Consider the following 18004-nt stretch of genomic DNA (forward strand, 5'->3'; position numbering starts at 1 on the left):
ACCCAAATTTCCCCCAGACTCTGTGATCCAGACCATAGGATCTTCTTCTGCTCCAGGAACACAGCACACTCTCTCTTCTTTCCTGACAGCAAGTCTCCTCCTCGCATCTGTCTTCTCTGTACAGGACATAGCATTTGAGGACAGTACTTCCAGGAGGCCAAACTCAACTTCCCCAGCCTGGGCTCGATCCCTGAACTCACCAGCTATCTGTGTGTGCCCATCAGAGTGGCTGCCGCATCCACATTCACCGTCTCCTTCCCATCAGGCTGTGGACTCTATGGAGGCAAATTCCAGCTCGACCTTCTCTACCCAGAATGTCCAGCGCCAGCCCAGTGCCCGCACGTGGAGGGCTTTAGATGTTGGCGGAATGACAGAGACCGAAGACATGTCTTTTCTTGTGTTGGTGCCTTTTCAGCCCTGGATTCCTTCTGGTTAGTGATGGAGGGAATGGATGACACAGGAACCAGGGAGTCGTTGCAGGTGGTCAGTATCAGGAGGCCCATCAAGTCCAACAGTAGGCGACCAGCAGGTAAGTGACCTTTTGGTCCCATGGGAAGGAGAAGAGGGACGCTAAGCCCGAGGCTCAAAGATCTGGAGCCCAGGTGCCCCCTCAGAGGAGGGCTCAGCCTTTCTCCAGTAGCATCCAGACCCAGATGAGGATGAGCCCTGGGCTGAGGTACAAGCTCCTTGCACACCTGGACCCAGGGCAGGAGGGATGCAGCCCTGAGCCTCCTCCAGGGCCATGCTAGGCAGGCCCAGCCAAGGGGCAAACAGCCACGAGCACCTGGGTTCAAGCAGGTGAGGAGTTAATTCACACAAAAAGACTCTCTCAGAATGTTTGTACTGCCTCTGGAACCATCGGACTCAGGAGAAACATTTCAGTGACTTCCTGTCTTCTTACACATGTCCATGCATGTACACACACACACACACAGAGTCTATCATTGATTCCACGGAACCACGCACCTGGGGTCCGAACCCAAAGGTGTCCCCTTCCTGCTCCTCCTGCGGGGGGTCCTTCCTCGGGGGATGCTCTGTCATCACCCAGGAGCCAAACCCAGATGCCCCCTTTTACTGCCATCTCCCTACATCCACTCATAGAAACATCGGTTCTCCTCCCAGCCTTCCACTCATCCCTGCTCTTCTGCTCCAGCTGGACCCACTTTGGCCCCATTTCCTGCAGCATCCCCTTTAATGTCCAGCCTGCATCCCTGTCCTGGCCCTGAATTGCTTCTCTACACATCAGCTGGAGGCATTTTTCTACTATGCCAATCTGCTCAGAGAGACCCTCTGTTCAAATTCCTTTAAAGCTGCCCAGGGGTCTATGGAAACTTTCCAGACTTCTTACTGAGCTGCCAGGCCCGCAGTGCTCCAGTGGCTCCATCATGGCCCCATCCTCTCTACAGCCCCTCTTCTTTCTGTTCCAGTCCTGTTCAATTTCTTTCCCTTTCTTGAAAATGTTCCCCTCACTTTTTCTTCCACTGCGAACATTCTCCTCTGTTCATCCACAACCTTCCACACTTCCTGGGCTGGCAGCATTGAAATCCCTTCCTCCAGGAAGCCTTCCCTGACTTCCCACTGAGTTTGGTCCTCTCTTCTCAGCCTCCAGTCCTTTGTTCATCACCCATCTTGCCCATTATATCCTAAGTCCTGTGAGGGCCATGGCTGTGAAAATCTTTATGGGCAGAATGGCTTTGTGGTTTGGAGTGCTCCTCTGACACTCACCAGGTTGCTATAACAACCTGCCTGCAATGATTTTTAGCTGTGTGGCCCTGGGGGAAATGACTGAACCTCTCTGATGCTCAGTTTCCTCATTGGTAAAACGGAATGAGTAACAGCAAGTATCTCATGTGATCATCTCAAGGAGTAGATGTGTTATTCCAGGTAGAGGTCTGAGCAGGCTGCCTGGCAGAGAGATCTCAACCCTTCTGTTGTAGGTGACGTCATCATTATTGCCTGGAGCTCTTCTCCTCAGAGATGACACAGCCCCCTGTCACATCAGGGGGATGAAGGGCTGTGTGTTTGCTGCTCTTTCACTCCCAGGACCCCGCTTCTGGCTGCTGAGGGGGATCCTCTGTCAGGGGAGTATGTGGAACTCGTCGGGTGCTGGAGGAGCTCAGCTGGGAACCTGGAAGTAGTTGGTCTCCCAGGTTGAGGTGCTGGGGGGCAGCAGGGGAGATCCTGGGGGGAAGCCCAGCCCAGCTGCAGGAGTGATGGGTCCAGGGGCTGTGCCAGAAGAGGTCAGGTTCTGGAGCCCCTGCAATGTCAGCACGAGGGCACACTGGGCCCTGGGGAGGGAGGAGTGAACCTGGACCTGGGACCAGAGCCCCCAGAAGTGGGCATCAGGCAGCAGGGGCCCCTCCCAGCCCTGGGCCTGAGGTCCAGTGGGCTTGGTCACAGGCACAAAGCCTGCTTCTGGGTCGGCTGGTGAGGCTGAGGCCGAGGGGCCCAGAGTCTGGCTTGGGCTGAGCGAGTGTGGGAGGTCAGGGGGCTTGGCCTCGGGGCCCAGGCTGCCCATGGCATGGGATCACGCAGGTAAGGGTGGAGACACACAGGAAAGAGTCCAGTCCAAGGAAGGTGGCTTATTGCTTTCGTAGGGCTCGGAGCCTCTTACTGACCAAGGCACAGACTCCCTGTGCATGTGGAGCCCCCAGCAGAGTCACTGTCACCTTCCCAAGGGTGAGCAGGTGGGAACAGGCAGGGGGCTCCTCGGTGCACAGGGGCCAGGCTGCTCCCAGGGACCAGGGCTACTAGCTACTTAGCGAGGGGACCCGCCACTCAGAGGGGAGGCCTAGGCTTGACTGGGTTTGGTGACTTACCCCAAAAAGATGATGCTCTGAGTATCTTTGTGAATTACGGAAATCAGAAAGGGCCTGCCAAAACTAGCAATGAACGCTTGTAAGGTTGAAGTCACCATCTTGATTCCAGTGGCAGCAGCCCCTTCCGTGCCTTCCTTGCCCACATCAAGCATGGCCTGGTGGACCACCTGTGGGGACCCCAGAGCATCACCCACTGGACACAGGGGAGTAGGATGTGAGCAGCTGCCTGACCCCCACTAAGGGGACTGGCATTCATTCACCTGATGCTGTCTGTCACCGTGCTGTCAACCCGTTCAATTTGTCCTTGCAACAAACTCTCAGCTGGTTTGCAGTCGTGATGCACAGATGTGCAAAGTGAGGCTGCGAGTGCTGGGCCCAGGGTCAGAGAGGCAAAGAGCAGGGGCTCCCTGATTTGGGTCCCTCTCTGTCTGAGTCCAGAGACTGTGATGCCCCCCTAGTGTAGGGGGAGGGGCAAGGCAATATATTTTTCTTACAGGCAGCTGTCCACAGTCCCTCCATGTCGAAGCAGCAGATGGGCGGGCACTGCTTTTGCTCCTCTCCTGCCCCAGTGGAAATGTCCCTGAGCCCTCGGCTACTTTGTGTAGGATGTGGCTTCCCATCCCTGGACCCCGCAGGCCCCTTGGCACATGGACCTCCTTTGCCAGGTCCTTTGGCAGGTGCGGTGCAGGGGAGACTGCAGGGCTGCCCAGCCTCCCCCATTCACTCTGACTTCTCTGCTTCTAGGATTGCGGTACCAGGGCCTCTGGTATTCTTGTGTTGTGCTCTTAGTGTATTTCCATCACGATGGCCCCGTAGCCGTTGTTAGTACCTATAACCTCTTACCTGCTCTGCTAGACTCTGCATGCTGGCTAAGAACTCTTACCCTCATTTACAGATGAAAACACTGAGGGGTACGAGATTTTAAGTATTTGACTGTATAGGCAGTGAAGAGTAGAGCTTGGCATGGGGTCCACTGCTGATTTCAGATCTTTCCCAATGATAGACTTCTGGGTCACATTAGATTTCAGGGAAAGTGGGGACAGCTCCCCACCACGATTGTAACCCAGCTCTCCTGGGCTTAGGGAGTCCCGGGGGGATGAGTGAGTTATAGGAAATTCAATGAATTTGAAAATTCAGAATTAGCCAAACATCTACCTGTCACCATTCAAGCTCCTATAAGAAGGATGAATTGTCCAAAGTTTTAAAGACTCACCTCGGAAACCCCCAGCTTGTTGACCTCTGTGATTCCTGACAGGTCAGACTCGTGGTCGAAGACTTTCTTAATACCCAGTTGGGAAAGTATGCTTCTCAGCTTACATTTGCTGGAGATGGAAAACCTTGGCAAGTTGAGTTCATCTATCCGTCTAGGAAATGAGGAAAACAAACTTGAACTTCTGCTTGACTCAGAGCCCGCCTTTTCCCACCTCACAGCTTGGTCTTCTGTGGTTTCCACTCCAGCTACCCCTTTCTCCCTGGAATAAGGACTCCTTTCCTCAGTTTCTAGACCCCTCGGGGTAATTCTCCTTAATTCGTTAATTATCCATCATGTCGGCAGGTATCTAACGTGCTAGGCAGTGCACAAGGGCTGGGGCTGGGGCGGTGCCCACATCTGGCCCTGCTTCTCCCTGTAAGCCCGTAGGGCACGGGAAACACCCTCCTCCAACAGGGATTCCACAGCTTCTGGGAGACTGTGCTGGGGCGGCTGCTCCAAGGGCACCAGGAAGGCTTCCTGCAGGAGGTGGCATGGACCCTGAGTCCCGGAGGAGTGAACGGAGCTGACTGGGTGAAGAGGAGTCCAGGAGGCAGGAGGATGCACTTGCAGGAAAGAGGGAAGAAAGAAGGGCTGCCCCACAACACAGAGGCAGCCTGAGTGCGGGCAGTGGGGAGGGGAGGGGCCGGGAAGGGGCTTGGGCAGGATGTGGAGGGCTGGGGACTGCATTCAAGGGCCTTGGGGACCTGAATCAACCAATCCAACATGTCTATCTTGTCTTCCCAGTGAGCTCCTTGAGGGCAGGGATGCATCCGCTTCTGAGCAGAGGTGGCAGCAGGTTCTTGGAGCACCAGATGCCTCCTCTCTCTCTGTCTCTATTTCCCTTAAGACTCTTCTCACCGTATCAGCTCTTACAGATGCCAAATACGAGGAGGCTGTGGCTCCCATTAAACGTTGAGTCCCTTGGGAGCAGGGAGGTACCTATTCCTCCTCATAGGCCATTTTTCCTCCCTCCCTCCCTCCCTCCCCCCTCCTTTATCCATTCATTCAACAGTTCCCTAGTGAGCGCCCTCCATGGGCCAGGAGCCTGTAGATGCTGGTTCCCCCAGTGCTTGTAAATCAAAGATGTCTGATGAATATTCTATCCATTTACAACTATTCACTGAGCCCCTGCCCTGTGGTAGCTCTTGGTACTGGAGGAAGGAAAGGGTAGGGAAGGCAGTACATGCAGGGGGAGGGTGGGTCCCGTGTCCTGGAGTCTCCTGGGATCTGCAGTGAGGAGGGGCTGAGAGTCAGGCAGCCCCAAGGCGCCCGGTCCCCTGGACAGGGGTTGGGGAAGGGACTGCAGCCTCAATGTCACGTCTAGGCAGGTCTCTCATTCTTTGCGGTTTATAACGTACTTGCCACACCCGCTGCCCCTAGGATCTGCATAGCTGCCCACAGCCTTCCCTATCTCCCCCGCAGCGGACACTGCGCCCACAAGTGCCTCTCCCTCTGCCGTCCCCCTTGTTATTGGTCTCCTGAATTCCACGTCCTGGCCTGTGTGTCTGCGCTCAGTTTATCCAGAGCCCGACCCCTTCCGCCCTTCCTGGTTCCTCCTGGTGCATCCCCAGCGGCTCCCCTGGGTGAGTGCACTGGGCGCCCGGCTGGCCTCCCTGCCTCCATGCTGGTCCTCGGCTGTCTGTCCTCCACTGGATGACCTGGGTGATCCGTTTAAAACATGACTCAGATCGTTCACTCTTTGGCCCAAAACCTTGTGATGAGTCTCTATTTCCCTTAGAGGGGGCGCGTCGAGGGGTCTGCAAGGCTCCAAGTGACCTGGATCCCCCCTGGGGTCCTGACCTCTCCCAACTTTCCCTCTCCCTCCCTCTGCTCTGCTGCTCTGGCCTCACTAACTCTCATCCACACCAGGCTCCCTCCTGTCTAAACAGGTTTTGCACTGGCTGTTCCCTCAGCCAGGAACGCTTTTCCCCACCATATGCACATGGCTCAATCCCTCATCTCAAACATCACCTAAGGGCCACCCTGCTTACAATCACAAGCTACTTGCGGGTCCCATTTTTTTCAAGATTTTACTGTGCTTTACTATCCCCACCTCCCCATTTCTCCCCTCTCAAAGTACCAAATAATTTGCTATATTTATTTCCTGTCTGTGTCCTCCAACTTCAAAGTAAGTGCCATTAGGGCGGGGGATTTACGTTTTATTCGCTGACCTACCCTCAGAGTCTAAGTTAGTCCCTCAGACATAGCTTGATCTTCATTCATTCACTCATCCAATCAGTGCTGAATGGCTGAACGGGTAAATGAGTGAATTACTGTTTAGCCCGTGCAAAGCTGATGCTCACGTCTGTCTCACCTGAGCCCCCAACTGATCCCAGTGCCATCTGCCCCGCTCCACCTGCAAGAGGTGGAGCCACGGAGAGAACAGCGTGAGTGTCCTGGGGTTGTGTGAGGATCCTCACGACTCAGCGCATGTCAGTGTCAGAGGAACCCTCAGCCCCGCCCCCTCTGATGTCACCATCTTAGAGAAGGAACAGCTCAGGCCCAGAGCCACGCAGGCAGCCAAGGGCAAGGTCACCCCTGGATGGGCCCTCCCACCTCTGCCCCCACCCCTGGACATTACTGAGGCCCGGGGGCTGGGGGTCCGGAGTCCTGGAAGAGGGGGAAGGGCCGAGAAGGCAGGTGGGTCCACGGCTCCGGGTCCTGGGGACAGTCACCTGGGCTGCAGGGAGTCTCTCCACCTCCTCAGCGTCTCTGGGAGCAGCTTGGCCTCCAGGTCGTGCGTTTTGCCCTCGTCAGGGAGGATGAAGGGCGCGCTGCCGTCGCTGGTGTACCTGAGCTCCACCGCGGTGCAGGCAGCTCCTCGTCCCGGAAGTAAGGCGTTTCCAGGCCCCCAGTGGTCATCATGGGCACCTCCACTGTCCTGTTCTCGTTCACGTGGAACTCTGACTTATAAGTATGGCTGGGATCAAAGGGCTTCTTCCACTGGGCTAGAGGTGGAGGGACAGGTGAGGGGTCTGTGGTGCAAGGGTTGCAGGCGTCTCACTCTTCTGCCCTGGTCCCTGAGCGGGGGAGACCCTCCCCACACCAGCAGCCCCCCACGTGCCTCTAGGGATGGCCCTGCTAGGTTTGCACATATACCTGGGCAGGTGGGTAGGCCCTTGGGGATGGGGGTGAGCCCACAGGTCTGGATTGGGAGGGGGGACATGAAACAAGCCTGGTTAATTGTGCTACGTGAGAAACCAACAGGAACAGGACAGGGCAAGGGAGAGACGGGGTGAGGCTGGGACTGCGGAGAAATGGGAACTCCTGGTCCTTAGAGGGAACAGTGTTAGTGACCAGTGGTTAGTCACTGGCTTTGCAGGGAGGACACATGTCCTCGCAGCCTTGTGAGCCAGGCTGAAGCAGGAGCCACATGGGTACCAGGAGGGCAGGGCGGGGTCAGCAGAGGAGAGAGCTGGGGTCTTCCCGCAGGAGGATGGAGCATTCAGTGATGGGGGCTTCTTGGGGAGATTAGGGCCCTGGGGCTTCATGGAGTGTGTATCCACCCCCGCTTCCTGCTTTGTTTCCACCCCTGCCTGTGTCCCCAGAGTTAGAGGCAGGAGCAGAGGGAATGCAGGGCTGGCTGGGGTGCCCCTGGTGGGGAGATCTGGGAGGAGAAAGTCCTAGACCAGGGCAGGGTTGTAGGAGAGGAAAGCACAGGAAACTGAAAGAATAAACATAGCAGGACAGGCCTGGATTAGTTTTCCAGAGAAATGAGATTCTATGCCTTCATTTACAGAGGAAAACACAGACCCAGGAGGGCTGGCCATGGCTGCAGCCAGGAGCTCCCAGCACAGGGCTAACTTGTCTCCCCAGAGCTCTTGTCTCCTAGGCACGTGACCACCCCCTGACTCAACGATCATTCCTTCTGTCTTTATCTATGCTGTGTCCCTATTTGCACTGCTGGCTCTATGTGTGAAATCTATCTGCCTTCACTCTGATCCTTATGAGTTTTCAGGCTGAGGTTTGCAATCTTGAGTTTCTATCAATGGGACTGGGCACTGGGCCAGCTAGAATCTGGGAAAGAGTCTTTGCTGGCTGCTGTCCTCTGAGTCTTCCCTCAGATGATGGCCTTGCCAATTCCACCCTCATAGTCATGAAACAGCACAACTGAAGTTCCTTGTGTTGACCAGGCTGCTCAGAGGCTGTCACACTGTGAAGACGGCCACCAGCCTCACCTCAACCACCAGAGACTAAGTCCCCTTAGACGGAGCCCGTCAGACACAGCCCACGGTGTACACAGCTGAGGCCTTCCTGAGCGTGTCCGAAAGCATCTCATTAGGGAGGAACCTGGAGTTCCCGGCCACCCCGGAGAGAGCTGAGATGAAAACTCCTTCCTTCTGGCAGCCGGGCAAGTTTAAATCAGAATAAAAAGTCTCCCTCTGGCTCAGACAAAGAGTTAGTGGCTCCCCTGCACTTAAGTCCCACACAGTCAGCTGTGATTTAGAAAACCCCGAAATAGACAAAGCCTATGATCGAGGCAGAGCCTTGGAGCCCAAGCCCCCCTCAGCCAGGAGCAGCCTGCTCTATGTTTTACCGAACGACACAGTTGGCAGAGGCTGGACAGAAATAGCCCTGAAGACACAAAACCAAAAGTGTGTTTCCTTCTGAATTAAACAGGGCACCCACCTTTAAAGTAGACGCAATTCACCAGGACCATCACTGTGCTCTGGGAAACATTTTTGAACAGCTCCACAATTTTCCCTTGCGTTTTATTCCTCACATAGTCATTGATGAGCTTCTTGGCAGTGTCGGAATCCCGGAAGTCGGTGGAGAAGGCCTCGGAGGCACACAGCGCCCGGGCATCTTCCCTGAACTTGTCCAGAAGCTTCAGCTGCTCCTGGACGAACACGGCGTTGCCCAAGCTCAGCTGCAGCTGGTCGCTGGGTCGGCCGAGCGTCTGCACGAGGTGCTGGAAGCCCTGGTGGACTTCTGTCTCGGGGGTCTCTGTGAGGTTGAACTTGAGGCCTTCCAAGGTCTCTGTCAGGGTGGGTCCTCGGGCCCCCAGGGACAGGAAGGCCAAGGCCATGGAGACGCTCAGGGGGGAGAAGATGACGTTCTCATTGGAGGTCTTCAAAGCCAACTGCTTGTAGAGGCTGAAGGCGAAGTCGGTGTTGCTGGAGACGAATGTGTGGTCATCCACAGGTGCCCCTTTGTGTTGGTCCTCTGGGGTCACATCCTCCGGGTCAAGCCCGCCCCCTGGGAGGCAGTGGACACTGGAGCAGAGCCCAGCCACCAGGAGCCCCAGAGCCAGGAGTGGGGACATTCCCTCTGCCCTCATCTCTGAAAAGCAAAGCTCCTTTAAATCTCGGTGTGTCCGATGATGTCCCAACCACCACCCAGTGTCCCCACGTGGTCTCTGTTCTCTCTGCCTCTGCTGCTTTGTGACCTCCCAGTTCTAGGCACCCTCCTGGGCTCCCAACATACATGAGGAGGCTTTGGGCTCCCTCTCACTCTTTGATGCAAGTCTTGTAATTGTTACCGATTTCCCCAATGGAGAAACTGGGCCCAGAGACGGAAAGGGGCTTTTCTAAGGTCACCCAGCAAGGAAGTAGAAGAGCGAGGGCGAGAAGCCTGGGTTGCCTGGCTCCAGTGGGGAGCTGGTGATGGGTGTGAGGTGCTTTCCAGTGAGAACCCATCCCCCTCCTGCTGGGAGAGCAGCCACCGTCAGAGGGGACCAGACAGCAGGGCCTCCGTTTCCACTATGTCCCTTGTCTGCCCCCCAGGACGGAGTCCTGGACTTAGGGGACACAGCACCTCTCCCGGCCTCTTGATGACAAGCGTGTGGCATTAGGGAGGCACTCACATCGTGGTGCCGGGTGGCAGTAAGTGTTCAGTGAGAGAGGCCACCGCAAGCAGCGGGGCCAGCGCTGGAGCCTAAGTGACCCTGATAAGTGTTGCTGTAAAGATCAAAGGAGGGTAGAGTGTTCTCTTCAGCCCCTGGCAGGTGGACACATGGTGGTTGATTCCACCATAAACCTGTAAAGGCCTCCTAGTGGGGAGAAGCAGCGTGGTCTCAGAGTGCCAGAGACCTGGACAAGGATTCCATTTCGACCACTGGTGAGTGCTTTGTGGTCACAAGCAAGTGACTGAGCCCCAGGTCCCATCTCTGTCCATGTTGAACGGCTCAGGCGACATGAAGTATGAAGGTGCTGGGCTCATAAGAGGAGTTCCAGCGGTGTCATCTCCTCCACATGCCACCCTCACTAGGACCCTACAGGCCAGAGCTGTGATCCCTGAAGATAGGGGACAGAGGACAGAGCTACTGCATGAAAGTCTGAGAGAGGCTGAGTTCAAAGCTGGAGGCCTCAGCAACAGGACTGCTTACCTTCAGCCTCTGGCCCCTCATCTCAGAGTTCAGAGGAGAAAGGGCTGCTGGGGGGAGGGGAGGAGAGAGGAAGAGAGAGAGAAAAGAGGCAGAGGAGGGGGACGAGAGGGGAGAGGAGGGGGCGGAGAAGGGGAGGGAGCTGAGCTGAGGCCAGTGGAAAGGCCTTAGGACAAGCCTGGGGACAGAGGCGATCAATTGCCCCAACTTATAGTTTACTCAGGGCCAATGCAGTCGTTTCTTTCAAAAAGAGTTAAACATTTTCCTCTAAAATTATTCCTGGAGAAATAGTGCTTTGTTATTTGGCTGGATTGGAGAGCTGGCTGTGTGTCTGAGCAGTCTGTCTTTTCAGTTGCTGGACAGACGCACCTTCCTGTCTGCTTGACCGGGGACCCTATAGGGACAGTGGAGCCCAGGAAACTCCCCTAGAGACCCCACAGCCTCTGCCCAGAGGGACACTGTGCGCTAATTCCATCCACCCGGCTCTCTGAGAGCACCGCCTGTGCCAGGCAAGGAGACGCACTGCACGGCCCTCAGGGAAGTTCTGACCCTGACGGTGGACGCACAGCTGTATGGGGTGCACAGCTGGCTCGAATCAGAATCCCACAGAGTCAAAGGCCGAAATGTTCCCAGAAGCCCTGGTAGCATGTCCCTCCCTTTGCAGGATGAAAACTGAGACCCAGAGAGAGGACTGGTCTTCAGACGGGGCAGAACACTCCCAGCATCGGACATAAGTCCCCCCACCTCCCTCCTGCCTCACGTTCCACAGGCCCCGTACAGGGTCCTAGAACCACCGTGGAAAGGGGGTCCCTTTGCTCTCAGTGTGGGAGCATCACGGATTAACTGCCTGGGAGAGCGGGATGTGGGGAGTGGATCCAGAGCCGCCACCTGCCCGGGATGCTGGATTCTCATGGGTGCTGCTGTCTATTTATCCCGCAAAGATCTCCTCCCCTGCTTGCGAAATGTCTGCGGGGACAACGGTGTTCTGTCCTCAGACTGGAAATGGGCAGATGACCATTCCCGGTAACAGGATTTATTACATCTATTTGAACAACTTTGTTACAGAAATCGCTAACTTTTTGTCTCTTAAAAGAAAACTGAAAATAAACAAACAAAAAAAAATTTCCCTTGAGAGTGTTTTCTCCTGTTAAGAAAACTCATTTAAGTATGTGTGAAAGCTCAGAATATAAAAATAAGGGACATGGAAAAACATTCCTGACTATTGATCTTTAAAAAAATATATTGGTCTTGTTAGTTTTCCCCATGTGTGTGATAACTTCACTGAGGACCACATAAATAACCGGAGAATGTAGAGACGGACATCGGGAAATATTCCCTAGAATTGTGTCACTCTGGGACAGCCCCACCAAACGTTATGCTGTGTTTCTTTCATAAGTCACTTTTCTTTGATTTGTGTATGTGTGCACCTGTCTGTATGTGATAGGAATGTCCAAACACAAACTCAGATTTGTTTTTAATAGGTAATGCGCTTTGTCTACAGCTCGATTTACATTCCCAGAGAGGGAGTGTGAGCCCGAAGGCCTCAGTGCAGTGTTGAGAGCGCAAGTGCCAGGGTTCTCTGGTCTCTGGCGCCATCTGTCTTTGGAGGCCTGCTGTGTCTGGGCCTTTGTCCTTACCCCTTCACTACTAGTTCACCCTAAGAGCTGGTTGACCTTCATCCCTGGCCTCGAGGTCTCCTTAGATTTCTCTTTGAGCTAGTCCCAAAGCTCAAGGGAAAATCCTTCCCTTTTACCCCTCTTAGTCACAACCCTCCCTCCATGACAACCCTTGACAGACTTCTGTGACCCCTGGGGGTTCCACCAAGCATAGTTTGGGAACCACTGACTTAGTGGTGAGGGTATGGCTTTAGCCTGAATACCTGAATCAAGAAAGTACTACTCACCAGGTGTGACCTCAAACAATTTACTGTCAATCCCTCAACATTAATCTCCTCGCCTCTGAAATGCAGGTACAAAATTTCCCTGACCGAGGTGTCTATACTAAACGGAAGCTCTAGTAGGACAGGATTTGGTTGGGGGGTTGTACAGCGCTTCCCTCTTTTACTACTTAGTAAATATTTGTTGACGGTAAAGCATTGATGTGACTAAGAAAGTTTTGGTCCCACCCTTCCTGAAATGACAATTTATGTCCTTTCAAACACCAAATAGTTCCAGAATAGTTACGTATTTTTAAGCTACACGGTATCCAAAAATATAGTGGCTGAAACAAGACTGCAATTTATTTCCGTCTCATGTAGGTCCAGATGCTGGCAGTGGGTTGACATGGTGGTCCCACTTTGTCAGGACTCGGGCTCCTTCTATCTTGTCGCTCCGCCATTCCTCACGTTTATTTGCCGTGTCCCAGATGGGTCGTTGCTGTGTCCACCTTCCAGTTAAGGACAAGAGGGGAAGGTAAAAGCACACCCTTTTCTTTGAATGGAATGTTCTAAATGTTGTCTATGTTATTTCCACTTCTGTTCCACCAGCCAGAGTTTGGTCATATGGTCACACCTGTTGCAAAGGTGCAAAGGAAGCTGCTCAGTGCAGTCAATATTCTACATTGGGTGCCACGTCTTAGCTAAAAATTGGGAGGGGAGAGAAAATGAGAATGGACATTAGGCATCACTACTAACATTGTCCCAACATTTCCCCCGAGTGTTCACAAATTCTCTGGCCCCAGGAGAGCCTTCATTTTCCTTAAAACTGAAATGACTTAGTCTGAACCTCCAGTCAATGTGAAGGCAGAAAATATTTCTACTTTTTCCAAGTAACTCTGAGGATGTTTGAAGTGGTCCCCTCCAGGTCATCTCTGTACAGGCCACTGAGGCTACAGGATCACTGAAGGATATTTACCTCCTGAGTCAGCAATCTTTTTTGAATATTCCCTTCTCTGAGTCCAGGGGACCCTGACAATATTTCTGAACCACACAAAAGGGAAAAAAAAAAGAGAAATTAATGGCATACTTGTGTCTTAAGAGATACCCCTGCCCATAGGGATAGAGCTTTGACACCCTTGCTATATTCAAAATGTGGTCTGCAGACCAACAGCAGAGAGCTTGTAGAAAGGCAAACTCTTGGGACCTACTCCAGACCTACTAATATGGAATCTGTCTCCTGCTAATCTCCCCACGTATTCATATACACCTTACAGGCTGACGGGGCACAGCCATGTAGCCTAAGCGGGTTGAGGGGAGCAGAATATGCTGACTATGAAAACACAGAAACCTGCAGCAAGACGAGTGTTTTTAGAGTCTTAGGAATTGCGGTTTGGAAGATACCAATTCAGATAAAACCAAAAGAGTGTTCCAAGGAAGAGAAAGAGTCAGGAGCTTAGGGCTTCCCTGGTGGCGCAGTGGTTGAGAGTCTACCTGGTGATGCAGGGGACACAGGTTCGTGCCCCGGTCCGGGAGGATCTTACATGCTGCGGAGCGGCTGGGCCCATGAGCCATGGCCGCTGAGCCTGTGCATCCGGAGCCTGTGCTCTGCAACGGGAGAGGCCACAGCAGTGAGAAGCCCACGTATCGCAAAAAAAAAAAAAAAAAAAAAAAAAAAAAAAAAAAAAGAGTCAGGAGCTTATAAAGACAAAACCCACAAGGATGTTAATGTTATCTGGCAAGAATTTTGATGGACTTTGACAAAAGAAAGGAAATCATTGTCCTTAAGAGATAGGTTGTCATGATTTTTTAAGGGTAAAGTTCCAATAAGTAGATAGGTAGTCACAAATTACTTTAGGGTAAGGGTCTGATATGTATCTTGAGTCTGAAGACTGGGCAGATGTTCTAGATGTCGATATTAAGAAAATAATTGGTCAAAGTTCAGAACCCATTTGAGCAGAGACGTGTATAAGTCACAATTCTTAATTCTTGACTTCCCGGTCACATTTCCCCCTTATGTTCAAGATCTTTTTGGGGAAAGCACTGGTGATCAACCATTTGTTTACTTGGCTTCAGCATGGACTTCTTTGGTGCTGGGAAGACTTATTCCCAGAGAATCATGTCCCATGGAGGAGGAAAAGAGGTGGTTGTGCAGGAGATATGCTTTTAGAGAGCTTATGGCCACATTTGAGCCATAAGGAGCCGTCTAGGAAGTAAGTCTTAGGCGGCACTCAATAGAGGAGCAATTCATGGCTCTCCATTAGGAGGAATCTTATGGGAGTCATCAATCACCTCCAGATGTCAAACTATCATTGTTCCCTTGGAGGCTGTCATAGTACAACAGTGGGGGATATAAAACATAAGAAGTTTAAAACCAACAGAGAACAAATTAGAAAAATGATTAGCATGACTAGTTGCAATCCTTATTAAAATAAGGCACCAAGTCCAGAGGGGAACCAGCTGAAAAAGATTTCTAGATGTCAAGGCTTAAGTCTCTTTTTGCGGTTTAAAATGTCTCTGATGATGGCATCGTGTGTTTAGGTAATCGTTCTGAGTGACTTATACAGCAACAGGCACCGAGATTGTCTATACATGAGCTATGATGGTGATTTTCCTGAGGTTTATATCGAGTTGTACAATTTTAGCTTACCTGGCTTCAGAAAAAGGGCAGTCTTATTTCTCAATGATTGCAAGTCAAAAAGATTAGAGGAAAAACTGGAAACAGTACTTTGGAGAGTCAGAGCCAGATATTGGAGGAAACTAGAAGAATGCAGGATCTAGTTCAGTTTACAGGTAAATACCAAAACATCAAAGACAGTTAACAGCACCAGAATCTATTACCCACAAAGGTACATTACTGAAACATAATTTTTCTCTCTAAAATCACCCTCATTCTACCAAATATTGCCAAGTTAAGATTAATTTTTTGTTAACATAAGTATGGGATCAATAAACTTGTCCTGTTTATTTATCTAAGTGTAACAAAAATGGCAACTGATCACATAAGCTCTTTTAAATCTGCTTTCCTGGAACTTTTCATTAGGAATCTCAGAATGAACCTTTAAGGTCCTCTCAAGCCCAGCAAAACCAAATCATATACTTGCCATCAGACTTTGCCTGCAATACCTATAGATTTAGGTGAATCCCTCCCTTCTTGAGATCCCCAAAATATCTTGAGCTTCCTGCAATTGCCAGGAAGTGACCTTCCTTACTCACCTGATTAGACAGCTGGGAACCCTGTGAGCAAAGCACCAGACTGTTTTTCCAAGGGGATTTTTGGCTACATAAAGTCAATCTTTGTTCCTTAAAGCTGGATGGTAATATCTGAATTTATGCATACTCTTAAATATGACATTCCAAACAAAGCCTTGGTAATAAATCAATGTTTTTCCAATTGTGTCCTGTTCTAAAGAGAGCAGATTATTTTGAATTTATGTAAATAACTAAATTGCCATGAAAATAAGAATAGTCATTAAGAGTTTCTGAGTCCTGGAGAGAGTTCAGATGGGGAGAAAAAGATAAATGTTTCATCATTGTTTACAAAGCTATACAATATCAAAATGCTGCAAGTCATAGATGTCTTGAGAGAAGAGGGTTCCTTAAATCTGGTAGAATGAAACATTAAAAAATAGGCAATATTTAAACCAAAAAGTCATACAAATTATTATCATCTTCATCAGTTCACTCATTCCCATGAATTTAATTCTTGATTTTGATCTTTTTCCCAGTTTTATGAAGCCATCAGTTTCTCCATTCGAGTTCTGTAAATTCTTATCCAGTTCAGTGATATGATCTGAAAGTTTATCAGAAAACTGTACTCCAGAGGAAGTATCGGAGTCCTTCCTATGAATCTCTCTGAAGGTGAAACATATTTGTAAAAGCAGCAGTGTAAACAATAACTCTCTGTAAATGAAAAAAGACTTAAAAATACCCAATATTTAAGATCTGAGAGTTTGTTATAATGAAACTGACAAGAAAATTTGGCATTTCTGTGACACAACATTTGAAGAAAGGAACTAGATTTATGACTGATAAATTATATCAGGATGTAGTACTTTTCCAAGAATTTTGCATAGTTTCTGAAACAAAACAAGTTTTTTTTCAAGTTATCAAAAGATTTGGTGAAACTATTTTAAAGTAGTTATACCAAAATACACAATTATTCTTAGAGTTCACCTAAAAACTCTCATCCCATTTACATTTAATTTACTTATGAAAATTTTATCACACCAAGTTATATTTCTTGCTAACAAATTTTATATTAAAATTGGGTTCACTAAAAGTATTATACTTAATGTTGATAACTCTAAAGATGCAACCATATTAATTAAACTAACAAACTTAAACTAGCTTTTTAAAAAATTTTTATTGGAGTATAGTTGATTTACAATGATTCATTAGTTTCAGGTGTACAGCAAAGAGAATCAGTTATACATATACGTATGTCTACTCTTTTTAAGATTCTTTTCCCACATAGGCCATTACAGAGTACTGAGTAGAGTTCCCTGTGCTATACAGTAGATCCTTATTAGTTATATATTTTATATATAGTAGTGTGTATATATCAATCCCAACCTCCCAGTTTATCCCTCCCCCGCTTACCCCCTGTAACCATAAGTTTGTTTTCTACATCTGTAATTCTATTTCTGTTTTGTAGATCTGTTTTGTAGATCAGACCCTCCCCCGCTTACCCCCTGTAACCATAAGTTTGTTTTCTACATCTGTAATTCTATTTCTGTTTTGTAGATCAGTTCATTTGTACCCTTTTTTTTAGAGTCCACATATAAGCAATATCATATATGATGTTTGTCTTTCTCTGTCTGACTTACTTCACTCACTATGACAATCTCTAGGTTCATGCATGTTGCTGCAAATGGCATTATTTCATTTTTTATGGCTGAGTAATATTCCATTGTATATATACAACACATCTTCATCCATTCCTCTGTTGATGGACATTTAGGTTGCTTCCATGCCTTGGCTATTGTAAATAGTGCTGCAATGAACATTGGGGTGCATGTATCTTTTCGAATTATGTCTTTCTCCAGATATACGCTCAGGAGTGGGATTGCTGGATCATGTAGTAGCTCTATTTTTAGTTTTTTAAGGAACCTCCATACTGTTCTTCATAGTGGCTGTACCAATTTACATTCCCACCAACAGTGATGAGGGTTCCAGCATTTATTGTCTGTAGATTTTTTGATGATGGCCATACTGACCAGTGTGAGGTGATGACTCATTGTAGTTTTGATTTTCATTTCTCTAATAGTTAGTGATGTTGAGCACCTTTTCATGTGCTTTTTAGCTATCTGTATGTCTTCTTTGGAGAAATGTCTATTTAGATCTTCTGCCCATTTTTTTGATTGCGCTGTCTGTTCTTTTGATATTGAGCTGTATGTTCATATATTTTGGAGATTAATCCCCTGTCAGTTGCTTCATTTGCAAATATTTTCTCCCATTCTGAGGGCTGTCTTTTCATTTTGTTTATGGTTTCCTTTGCTCTGAAAAAGATTTTAAGCTTAATTAGGTCCCATTTATTTATTTTTGTTTTTATTTTCATTAATCTAGGAGGTGGATTGGGAAAGATCTTACTGCAATTTATGTCAAAAATGTTCTGCCTATGTTTTCCTCTAAGAGTTTTATAGTATCCAGGTTTATATTTAGGTCTTTAACCCATTTTGAGTTTATTTTTGTGAATGGTGTTAAGAAGTGTTCTAATTTCATTCATTTACATT

At 49.5% G+C, this 18004-nt stretch overlaps 1 protein-coding gene across 1 annotated transcript; it reads right to left on the bottom strand.

Moving 5' to 3' along the window:
- Window positions 1–2791: 2791 nt before the first annotated feature.
- LOC136118060 (serpin A3-8-like) lies at window positions 2792–9352 on the bottom strand. Its single transcript, XM_065871191.1, is given in 5 exon segments — window positions 2792–2986; window positions 4033–4183; window positions 6747–6885; window positions 6888–7019; window positions 8701–9352. Coding segments are annotated over 5 exon segments (1269 nt in total).
- Between the last annotated feature and the right edge of the window lie 8652 nt (window positions 9353–18004).

The sequence above is a fragment of the Phocoena phocoena genome, chromosome 2 (genome assembly GCF_963924675.1).
Source record: "Phocoena phocoena chromosome 2, mPhoPho1.1, whole genome shotgun sequence".
NCBI classification, from domain to species: domain Eukaryota; kingdom Metazoa; phylum Chordata; class Mammalia; order Artiodactyla; family Phocoenidae; genus Phocoena; species Phocoena phocoena.